The sequence below is a fragment of the Sardina pilchardus genome, chromosome 23 (assembly GCF_963854185.1).
Source record: "Sardina pilchardus chromosome 23, fSarPil1.1, whole genome shotgun sequence".
NCBI lineage: Eukaryota > Metazoa > Chordata > Actinopteri > Clupeiformes > Clupeidae > Sardina > Sardina pilchardus.
In genome coordinates this window covers 7,255,636-7,267,094 of record NC_085016.1, presented here as the reverse complement: position 1 = coordinate 7,267,094, position 11,459 = coordinate 7,255,636, and the positions used below count along the sequence as shown (strand labels likewise).

General features: G+C 40.3%; 2 protein-coding genes across 4 annotated transcripts; one reads left to right on the top strand and one right to left on the bottom strand.

The window, feature by feature from the left end:
* Nucleotides 1–1,196: 1,196 nt before the first annotated feature.
* Nucleotides 1,197–1,952, bottom strand: dleu7 (deleted in lymphocytic leukemia 7). Its single transcript, XM_062527608.1, has 2 exons — nt 1,579–1,952; nt 1,197–1,476 (listed from the first exon to the last, which is right to left on the bottom strand). Exons 1-2 carry the CDS (start codon nt 1,882–1,884, stop codon nt 1,267–1,269), a joined length of 516 nt encoding a protein of 171 aa, XP_062383592.1. The 5' UTR covers nt 1,885–1,952; the 3' UTR covers nt 1,197–1,266.
* Nucleotides 1,953–4,138: 2,186 nt separating this feature from the next.
* Nucleotides 4,139–10,081, top strand: LOC134070829 (uncharacterized). 3 transcript variants are annotated; one of them, XM_062527291.1, is made up of 7 exons: nt 4,139–4,252; nt 7,376–7,648; nt 7,774–8,025; nt 8,337–8,609; nt 8,704–8,742; nt 8,908–8,942; nt 9,272–10,081. In XM_062527291.1, exons 1-6 carry the CDS (start codon nt 4,192–4,194, stop codon nt 8,928–8,930), a joined length of 921 nt encoding a protein of 306 aa, XP_062383275.1. In that variant the 5' UTR covers nt 4,139–4,191; the 3' UTR covers nt 8,931–8,942; nt 9,272–10,081. The 3 variants fall into 3 exon arrangements, with proteins under 3 accessions (XP_062383275.1, XP_062383274.1, XP_062383276.1); XM_062527290.1 differs by having other exon boundaries at nt 8,904–8,942; XM_062527292.1 differs by lacking the exon at nt 8,337–8,609 and having other exon boundaries at nt 8,904–8,942.
* The last annotated feature ends 1,378 nt before the right edge of the window (nt 10,082–11,459 follow it).

The following is an 11,459-nucleotide window of genomic DNA, read 5'->3' as shown; positions in this document are numbered from 1 at the left end:
TTGGTCCCACTGGCACAGAATGTCTTGGACACATTGTGAGGTTTTGCAACACTCTTTTTAATTTAGTCTCAAATGAAAATTTACACTCATCATCTTTAAATGGGTGAACTTTTACCAAATATTTTGTTGTAAACAAAGTTGTATATGCAGTTGTGTAACTCCACTCATCAGAAAATACATGTAGCCTATTTATGTTTTACTGATGCCATCAATGCAGCCATTGGTTGTGTTAAATCACACTTCTTTACTTGTTATCATAAAGTCCCATAAAGTAGCCTATACTGGAGTGGATAAGTATACTGTAGGCCTAGGTTTTTGGTGATTCATAAACTGACTTAAATGAAAGGACCTTCAGATGGACCTGCAAAGCATGTCATAATATGCTAACTGGTTCGACTCTGGGTTCACCTAGGCAAGACATTTGGCCTAACAGTCAGACATTTTGGACATTATACATTCATTCAAACAACGTAGGCTATTACAAGTGATAAATTCAGTGTTTTCATGTGTGTATTTTAATGTTAATCAAATGGAAATCAAATACGTTTCCCAACACAATATTTTCACTAACTCTGTCTTCTAGTCTACAGTGTGTCCCACCAATTTCACTTTCAATTAATGGGCTCTCCTGCAACAAACAACACTTTTATTTGGCAAAGTTGCCAACCGGAAAATCTGAAAGGCAGAATGAATGACAGCTGATCTCATGCAAAACCTGCCTCACAAACAGAACCGGATCCCCACATCAAAAATCTTGTAAAGCCTGTTGAGCGACGTGAGTAAGAACTGTAAATCACCCCTTAGCATACACTTTCAACATATATTGAGTAGGCCTACATCTTTAGAATAGTTTTGGATATGATGGCGGTTTCGAGGAAAGTCTACCAGACCGCTCTGCTTGTTTTTAAGACGAAAGGAAGTAGCCTGCTGCGTCTAAAATTGTCAATAAGGGTCATCTTCTGGGCCAAGGTTAAATACTGAATCCTCAAATCGTCTGATCGAGCCTTAATCATCATTGACGGTGTATCATTTCAGGTTGTAAAAAATACACCAAGAGCGTAGAAACTTTCAAAGGGTGAGCTGTCCGATGCGAACGTTATTTCTGTGCTCTCAATCACTGTAGTTTTATTCACCACAAGATTATTCTTCACCCCTCAGGTTCTATGTAGTCTCTCGATTCCTAAATCTGCGCTCGTTTTCATTATACTGTAGGCTACGCGCTCGCATATGAGGCAGATAAGTTAACGTGGAATACCATCATCTGGATCACCACATTTCTGGGAAATCGTCACAGATCTGTTTGAGCTTCAGGATCACAAAAGTACTAGAGGCTTCGTTTTCATTACACAGAGACAACAGCTTTTCAGCAATGCTTTTCAAACATCCCTGTAGGTCACGTAGATCTCTGTCGCTCGGAGAAATCCCAGAGTCATCTTCAGCCATTCGCAGACAAATGTTCTTCAGGTCAATGCTGTCCTAACGTACGAGAGCAGAGGGAAAGGCAAGAATGAGACCAACAGCGGAGCATGACTACGGGCCAATTCTCTAATAGTGTAGCCCATTGGGTAGCCTACATACCTTTGGAAATATGAATAGTGTATGTGACGCATACATATCCTCCTCTACAGCGATGATATGGGAGAGAGTGTCCATTAAGCGCAACAGCACGCTTCCGCGCGCCCTTTCAGCGATTGTCAAACCCCTTCGAGGTGCAAGAGTTTGCGTCGAGATGCCGTGGCACACCCGGGTGACCGGGAGACTCATCTCCACGTTGTCTTCGTGAGCGGACGGGAGTATCCTTTTGCTTTGGATGTTGTTGCGAGAGCGCACCTGATGCAGGAGAGCCAAGGCTTCCATCTGCCACGCACGGTACCGGCTATGCATCCTGCGCCCAACTTGGAACCAGAGACGCGCACTAGTGTGACTCACTTGTGTGTTTGTATAGCCCGATCTGCCGGTTAAAGGGCCGTGAATTGTGAGTTGAGACGTACCCAATTGACTGCTAAACAACACCTTAACTGTCTGGGTGTGGTTAGCCTTAAGTTTCAACTGTTAACAAACATGCCTGAGCTGACATCACCTGGAAACAATAGGTCAAACTTAGGAAGTTTCATAAACGTTAACCCCACCATAAAAAAATGCCGTTTTGGCAATGGCAAACAACTGAAGGCAAAAGCATTCATGACAGATGTATGCTTGTTGCACGTTTGTAAATACAAGAACCTTTGGAAAAAAAAACATATTTCACGAATAAAGGTGACGTTGACGGTTCTTTAAACCATTTAGGCCCTATCATTGAAGGAATCATAAGGGTTATTTAAAGCCTTTATAGCACCCCGAGAACCGTTTTTTAGGAGTGTAGCCTACATGAAAAGATGCCGAGAAAACCTAAAGGTAGCATATTCTGAGACTTTAAAAATAGTGAAACGGGAGATGAAGATAAAACTGTGGTGGCTTTGCGCTCTATCTTTGGGCAGGCCTGGGTAAGTGGTCAGATGGGGGCTGGGAAAGTCACACATTCAGAAGTAAGCAGGATTCAGAGAGTCTGGCAATCAGCGATACAGTGAGACCTCATGCATAATAAAAGGTCCTGTTCATACCTCTTTAAGGCCCATTGATTTTGTAAACATTGTAACAGGTCTGTAACTGGGGAAAGTATGTCATATTTTCATAAGATGGGCCACGGAATTGGTCCAGTTAGCCAAAACTTTATAAATGCCTGTCATTCAAAATCTACAGTTGATTAAAATGAGGGGTTATTTCTTGGATCCAGTTTTAGACCATAGTAGGGAGCATTGGGCAGTTCTTATTTTACACTACAGCGCACATCTAAAGCAGGGTTGGTAGACATTTGGAGAACATTGAATCCCAGTTATTTGGCAAATTGGAGGTTTATTATAAAATAAATGGGGGGGGGGGGGGGGGGGGGGCTGTCTGGAAGAGGACAATGCACTAAATGAATATGTAAGGAGACACATTCTTTATTCTTTATTCCTGTTTGTGTATTTTATTTTTCATTTATCCTAACTACAGTTAATACACATTCACAAGCAATGTGTGTGCCTTATTGTTTATACATTTACTATTATTATTTATTGGTTATTCGTTTGTCTAATCATAGTGTATACTCATATGTCTTAATGAAGGTATACAGTTATACAGTATATTTGATAAGGAATACATTGAGGTACTGATTTGCTGTGTGCAAATTTGAAATGAAAATTGTTAATCACACACACAAAAACAATAAATATAATATAGTCTTAATGTCCGTGGGCGGCTCTGGGGAGCACTGCTGTGTGCCACTTTGCTCGACTTCAAGAGAGACTTTAGCTTCAACCTTTTTCCTAAAAACACCAGCCTATGTGCCGTGGCTGCACAAAATAGTGGAAGGATTTTCGGTGAGCACACAATTTGTAACTGAACCACTCTTCTTCAAGTGCTTGTTGACAGTGATGCCAATGAACAGGAAACTGGTTCGCTGAGTAAGCTAGGAGACACCGAGACAGAGCTCATATCTGAAAAGCAGAAAAGGAAAGTATACAATTTAACAAACAAAACAATCCAATGGAGTACAATACAATTGTACTGTTTTGGGAATTCTAATTTTGGGAGTCTATGACCCAGGAAATGGCACATGGCTAATGGTTGAATACCTGGACATTTAGGTGAACTAAGATTTGAGATACATGTAAATAATGCTGTAGACTTGTAGTAGTAATAAAATGATAATAAGTCAATATCATCAAAATACGTCATTTGTTTCTCACTTAGCATCACTAGGTGTCAGTAGTAACTCAAAAATTGGTGGCAGCAACTCTCACATACACGCACACACACGCACACACACACACACACACACACACACACACACACACACACATGAAACATAAAGTCACTCCATCTTTGAGGTATAGTATCACCTAACCACCACCACACAAATAAAAAGAAGCAGTGAAGTTATTATAGGGGCAATATTTTAGTTATCGCTGACAATGACTGATTCATTTCCTCTTACCATCAAAGGCATTGCACACATACACCAGCATGCATACACACACACACACACACACACACACACACACACACACACACACACACACACACACACACACACACACACACACATACACTTGCACGTATACACATTTACACAGGAAACTCTTTCTCTCAGCTAAGGGACGTTGCAAGATGAACTTCCAACTTGCTCTGGGTTTTTTGTGTCTCTACATTGGTTTAACTGCATCGCAAGGTGAGTAATCATTTGTTAGATCTGTATCAAAAAGCTATATTTCAGTTTTAATGATTCACTAATTTAGGCTTTGTGTGGTGTGATCAGTTTCTTATGTTAATGTATTATAAAGGGTTATACAAAGTATATCCCTCTAACCTGCAGTCTAATTAAATTCAATGAAACGTTGGCATATCAAGCCTCATCATGCTCATGTCATTTGTAAACCAGTATACTAACTTAATCTGTATCAAGATACAGGGCTGTCATCTAAAGTATCACAGAAATTGTTCATATAATGGCAGAAACTTAGTAGGAGAAACCAACGCACACCAGTGTTTTTTTTACGAGGTGCTGGTCACAGGATGCGTATATCATAGATGAACTGAAGGAGACCGCACCCTCTTTTTCCGATGGCAGTTCATCTATAGACTCTAGCACGAAATCACAAATAGCACAACATTTCACTGCTTAGTGCCCTGCTTAGTTTTATTTCTAACATTATTCTATCAACATAATTGATAGTCTGACATTATAATTTATTTGCCTCGGGTGAACTGTGGAGTGGGTAAGACTGTACTTAGTGACACCCTATCACATACTGCTTGGCAAGGCTGCTTGGACTGTACCCTGTGGGAGGAGTTTGTCAATTCCTCTCGGGACATTGATGAACTGACTGAAGTGGTCAGCTCATGGGTTGCCTATTGTGAGGACACTGTAATTCCTAAAAAAGTTGTCAGAATCTACCCCAACAACAAGCCATGGGTGAGAAAACAACTTAAAGACCTGTTGAAAAAGAAAAAGCTGGCATTCAGTCAAAATAACCTTCAGGAATTGCACAGCATCCAAAAGGAGATCAAATGTGAAATCAAGAGGGCGAAATGGGATTATAAACTCAAAGTGGAGCACAAACTGAGCAATAACCTCCTAGGCTCAGCTTGGGACAGCATCAAAACAATGGTCGGTCAAAACGACAAAACAAAGAGAAAGGTGGCACTGAAAGACTTCCCTTCAGACATATCCCTGGCCCAAGAACTAAATCATTTTTACTCAAGATTTGACAAACATGATTTCAGCAACGAAATTGCTGGCCATAGACAATCTTTACTGTCCCCGTCCCAATCAGCTGTCTGTTTCTCTGCACAGAGTGTTGTGAACACCTTTAAACACTGCAAAGCCAAAACAAGTCCTGGCCCAGACAACATTGGCAGCCGCGTTCTCTCCTGTTGTGCAGAACAGTTAGGCCCAATTTTTAATTATATTTTTAACCAATCTATGTCCCAACAGAAGGTCCCTGACTTATGGAAACTTTCAACTATAGTCCCCGTTGCTAAGAATAGCCATCCAAAAACTTTAAATGACTATAGACCCATAGCCCTCACATCACTTGTGATGAAGTCCTTTGAAAAACTGGTCAAAAGAGAACTGACACTCAGGACGGAGAGCCTCCTCGACCCACTACAGTTTGCATATAGACTCAACAGGGGGGTTCAGGATGCAACTGTAACAGTACTCAACCTCATCCTTAAACATCTTGAGGGAAACAAAAAACACGCCAGACTACTGTTTGTGGACTTCTCGTCAGCCTTTAACACCATCCAGCCCCATCTGCTGGTTGAGAAGCTCTTGCATCAGTTCAAACTGGAGGCTAACCTTGCGGGCTGGATATTAGACTTTCTCACAAATAGATCCCAGCGAGTGAGAGTAAATGGACATCTCTCTGACTTGGCCCTCACATCAACTGGTTCTCCTCAGGGGTGTGTGCTCTCCCCCCTCCTCTACATTCTGTATACAAATGACTGTCGCTCTGGGACTGAAAACCGACACTTTGTGAAGTTTGCTGATGACACGGTTATTGTCAGCTTACTGAACAATGAAGAACATTCACACGGTCCGGTCATTGACCATTTTTTAACATGGTGTCAGGATGCCTTTCTTGAATTGAATGCCTCAAAGACTAAGGACATGTGTATTGACTTTAGGCATAATGTCTGTAACACTGTCAAGACGTGCATAAAAGGCCAGGATATAGAGGTTGTTAAAGAGTACAAGTACTTAGGGTCTATCATTGATGATAAACTGTGTTTTGAGCCAAATACTACTCTGCTCTGCAAGAAAGGCCAGCAGCGCCTGCATTGCCTTAGGAAGCTGGCCAAATTTAATGTGGACAAGACTCTAATGACACTTTTTTATAGGTCCTTTGTTGAGTCAGTTGTCACCTTCTCCTTAGTCTGCTGGTATGGGTCTATCTCTGTGAAGCAAAAAAACTCCCTTTCCAAGATCATTAAGACGAGCAGCAGTATCATAGGTTCCAAGCAGAAAGGCCTGGAGGAACTCTATCAGAAGCAGGTTCTGAGAAAGGTTGATTCTATCCTTTCAGGTAGTTTTCATCCCTTACTGACTGAATTTCAGATGTTGCCATCTGGATTACGCTTCAAACTCCCCAACTTCAAAACAAACAGATATAAACATTCTTTTGTTCCATCAGCCATTTTACTTCTAAACTCAAAAAAACATAGGTAACCCCCCCCCCCTCCCCTCCCACTCATACTTTTGATATGATGAGCCTTTTATTTATTTATTTATTTTATCTTATTTTTTATTGTTTTTAACTATGGCTGCAATATAGGCAACCTCTTAAACTGTGTGTGTTTGTTGTTTGTGTGTGTGATTGTATGTGATCCGTACCGTACTTGCTGCACAACAAATTGCCCCATTGGGGGACAAATAAAGTTACTTACTTACTTACTTACTGTTGACTAGCGCTACAGCACCAGCAAACTCTGCAATAAGGACTGGATGAAATGCGCTGAAAACGGTCTCAAATTAAAAAATAAATAAATAAATAAATATCACACTGACTAACTTGGAAATTAGGTCCTATGTCCAAAGTTCCAAACTACCCCTTTAAACATGGTCTTAGTGATCTAATTTTTATTTATCAGTTAAAATGAAGTGTCCATATAATAGTTAATAAACTTACTTGTCAGTGAATGTATGGAGTTCACAAGAATGTGCTGGTTCATTTCCCTTTTCATTAAATGGACAAAAAAGGTATACATTTTTAATGTGCTTCATAAAATGAAATCCCTGTGTATTTTTGGTCACTGATTTTGATGATGATTTGTCCTTCTCTCAACACAGAACCTGAATGTGTATACACATATGTAGGGGATTCCTATAAGATTATATTGAATTCACCTCAACAAGATGGAGATACGCTGCTCTGGAAATGTGATGACAAGATCATTTATCAACGGAGGAGGGGAAAGGTTGATCCAGCTGCAATTGTGGATGTCCAAGGCTCCCTTACTCTGACAAATATTTCCAAGTCAATGGCTTGTACATATAAAGCTGAACACCATAATAAAAATGGGAAATTAATTAAAGTACACTCTGAGAGTATTTGTGTGTTCTGTAAGTAAAACAAAAAGTAAAATGGCCCAACAGTGACTTTGTTTAGAAAGTTGAACATGAACTATCCAATCTTGCCATGTTTGTATTGACAGAACCTAAATAATGTGTGAATTCATCTGTTCTAGCCAGGATTCCAGACCCAAAGTTGGAGGTGGAATGTTCCCCATCAGGTGTGGTGACCCTCCAGTGTGGTCCTAAGAACCTTCCTGAGGGCATCACACTGACATGGTTCCACAACGACACTGAGATGAAAAATGAGAAGTCTAATCCTCTAAAACCTCTGAGGCCTGGAGTAAAGGATCGCTACAAATGTAGTTTAAGTAATAGTCACGACACGGAAGACAGTAAAGAAGAAACAGTATCATGTGAAGTCCCTGGTAAGTGTAAGATTCTAAGCATAGTTAACTCATGAACAATTCTGGTCATTTGCTCATGCATATGCGAATGTGTGTGTGTGTGTGTGTGTGTGTGTGTGTGTGTGTGTGTGTGTGTGTGTGTGTGTGTGTGTGTGTGTGTGTGTGTGTGTGTGTGTGTGTGTGTGTGTGTGTGTGTGTGTGTGTGTGGCATAAACAAATTCCTTGTACAAAATGAAATATGTCAGGTAATCACATTAGAGATTTTTAAGAATATTCATTCACGGTGCACTTTCTGTCACTGGTCTCATGATCTGTTCATTCTCTCAACACAGAACCTGAATGTGTAAACAAATATGTAGGGGAATCCTATACGATTATATTGAATTCACCTCAACAAGATGGAGATATGCTGCTCTGGAAATGTGATGACATGGTCATTTATAAACGGATGAAGGGAACGATTGATCCAGCTGCAGATGTGGATGACCAAGGCTCCCTTACTCTGACAAATATCTCCATGTCAATGGCCTGTACATACAAAGCTGAACATCAGGATGGCAATGGAAAGCTACTTGAAAGACATGTTGCAAGACTCTGTGTCTTCTGTAAGTACAACAAAATCAAAATGATCTATCCAGTCTTACCATGTTTGTAATGATAAGACCCAAGTAATGTGTGAATTACTGTAATGTGTTCTAGCCAGGACTCCAGAACCAAAGGAAGTGGAATATTCATCAGGTGAGGCGACCCTTTGTGGTCCTAAGAGCTTTTCTAACACATTGAAAATTCTGGTCATATCCTTGCATATGTGTGTGTGTGTGCGTGTGTGTGTGTGTGTGTGTGTGTGTGTGTATATTTTAGTGTGTAAACAATCGTAAAAAAACTGTAATGTGTTCTAGCCAGGACTCCAGACCCAAAGGAAGTGAAATATTCATCAGGTGAGGCGACCCTTTAGTGTGGTCCTAAGAGCTTTCCTTACCACATTCTGGTCATATCCTTGCATATGTGTGTGTGTGTGTGTGTGTGTGTGTGTGTGTGTGTGTGTGTGTGTGTGTGTGTGTGTGTGTGTGTGTGTGTGTGTGTGTGTACGTGTACGTGTACGTGTGCGTGTGCGTGTGCGTGTGCGTGTGCGTGTGCGTATGCGTGTGTGTGTGTGTGTGTGTGTGTAATGTATATCATTTTGTGTATTGTTCTCTATTGCTCTGATATATCATTACTGCAACTGGAATTGTTATATTGTGGCATACCCATGCTTTCTCTCTCCTAGGTTCCGACACTTCGGATAACAAGTTGATCTGCTTTACTATACTGGCTGTTGTGGGCTTTCTGCTACTGGTTTGAACTCTGTTGCTGGTGGTCCGCTGCAAGAACTGTCTCCGGCAAAAGAGGAAACGTGATGAGCGCAGGCCTGTAGCCTGCTTTGAGGTCAGCGAGGTGCAGACCTCTGAAAATTGCTGAGATTTAGATCAAATGGGAAGCTAAATGGTAAACAAAATAATAATAATAATAATAATAATAATAATAATAATAAAGATGTTGAAAATGTATCAGTGGCAAGTACATTCTAGCTTAGTTCAATAGGGTTTATGTGGAACTTTCTTCCGGGTTCTACAAAACATAATGATCGAATTCCGGTCGTTCGTTAACGCAGCGTGTTATGCTACCTTGTACAGCCGGTGTTTACAGGAGCTATCATTAATAACTATTTCAGATGTATATCGTATTGCCAAAACAGACGTCCATAGCTCCGGGTACTTTTTACAAATATATTGTACTTTATTGTATACTTTTCCGAGTTTATTCATAATTATGAAGGTATGTAGCATATGTAACTAACGTTTTCTCCTACCATTATTAATGTCTGCTGTATGCACGTTTGTGTGTGAGTGTGTGTGTGTGTGTGTGTCAGTATGAGCATAAGCACTCAGTTTTATTGACAGAGGCTCAACTCATAAGCGCACTTCAGTGAAAGCAATTGGGATTTATACAGATGGTGTGCTTATGATGCAGTGTGAGAGAGTTGAATGGCAGCTTTATTGTAAAATGAAATGGAAGTTTAATAAACACATTTTCTTCATTGAAATGATTTGTGTCTGTTTGTCCTTTGTGGCCTAGACTTGAGAGATAATAAGTCACGTTATTCTCTGTGTTACTTTTTAATCTGCAAAATGTCCTATTGTCATATTTATTGTCATTCTTTTATGTAATGACAGAACTGTTAGGCTATTTTTAAGATTTAATTGAAATGTTAATCTTGTTTAAATTTTAAAAAGTATTGACAAAAAAAAGCTTTAAAAATAGCACTGAGTGAATGAGTGCTTGCTGTGCCAGAACTCGGCTCCAGCACTGTGAGAACAGAATCTGGCCAACTCGGGCCAACTCTTAGTCACTGAATCACTCTTAAATCATCTTATCACTTGAGCAGGAGCATATGCAACTGCAAGATCTATTCCTGATGCACTGACCACGAGCATCTGCAACTGCAAGCAACTGCAAGCGCTGTCTTGCTGCATTGACCCCAAGCGTTGCAACTGCAAGCTCTCTTCCCCTGCACTGACCCAGAGCATCTGCAACTGCAAGCTCATTGGACAGCGTGTCTGCTTGTTTGTCTGCATGTATGTTTGTTTTTCTGCCTTGGCGTAGATTGTCATCTTTATGTGTACCTTTTGTGGTGTCCATGTTTTGTCTTTTTTGTTGTCTATTATCTTTTTTAGATATGTTTTTTACCTGCCAGGGGACTACAGATGAAAAGTAGTCATTTGACTAATTCTGGCATATTTACATGGGTGTATTTTTCTATACAACAATGTTCATACTGTAAATATGCATGGTTCCTACCAAATAAACCAATAAACAAAAGCATGTCATGTTAGTTTGCTTCACCCTGTAACTTAGAAATGAGCAACAGCCCTGTTCACTTAGTTTATCACTGGCCTATGTCACAGGATATATATTTCAGTCTAGCTCAGGAGATCTGCAACTCTTCAACCTTTCAGTTGTCTTTTATCGTCAACTTCCTTTTACACTGTCTTGCTTTCTCTGATTCACCTCCCAGGTTCAACGGTATTATATGACATGCACAGAACGGATGACCTGGACCCAGGACTGGGCCTAGACTCTCATTGTTGCTTATGTCTATTGTGAATCCTTTGCTGGATTAAAACATGTGTTAACTTGCATTGTGCCCCGTCAAGTATTTCTGTAGAAATTGAAATTGGGGCAATAATGGATGGTATGGTAGGGACTTAGAATTGTCCCCACCACTATTTTGATATCAAATTAATGTATTTAATGTAATTGCGGACTGACCATGAAATTCACACCCAGTTATCTTGGCTGAATTGCTCACAGAATTGTAATCACACAGATATCACATGCAATCGACTGGTAATCCGGAAGTCCAGAAATTTGGTTGTTGTGTTCATTCCCAGATAGAGAACATAATGCAGTGACAT

What these genes read in the sequence shown, in the direction of transcription:
- dleu7 (XM_062527608.1), bottom strand. Translation starts at nt 1,884, where the DNA reads ATGCATAGCCGGTACCGTGCGTGGCAGATGGAAGCCTTGGCTCTCCTG. An exon ending in CACTATTCATATTTCCAAAG is followed by an intron (nt 1,477 to 1,578) that starts GTATGTAGGCTA and finishes CTCGTACGTTAG; the next exon opens with GACAGCATTGACCTGAAGAA.
- LOC134070829 (XM_062527290.1), top strand. Translation starts at nt 4,192, where the DNA reads ATGAACTTCCAACTTGCTCTGGGTTTTTTGTGTCTCTACATTGGTTTA. An exon ending in TGAGAGTATTTGTGTGTTCT is followed by an intron (nt 7,649 to 7,773) that starts GTAAGTAAAACA and finishes CATCTGTTCTAG; the next exon opens with CCAGGATTCCAGACCCAAAG. An exon ending in TGCAAGACTCTGTGTCTTCT is followed by an intron (nt 8,610 to 8,703) that starts GTAAGTACAACA and finishes AATGTGTTCTAG; the next exon opens with CCAGGACTCCAGAACCAAAG.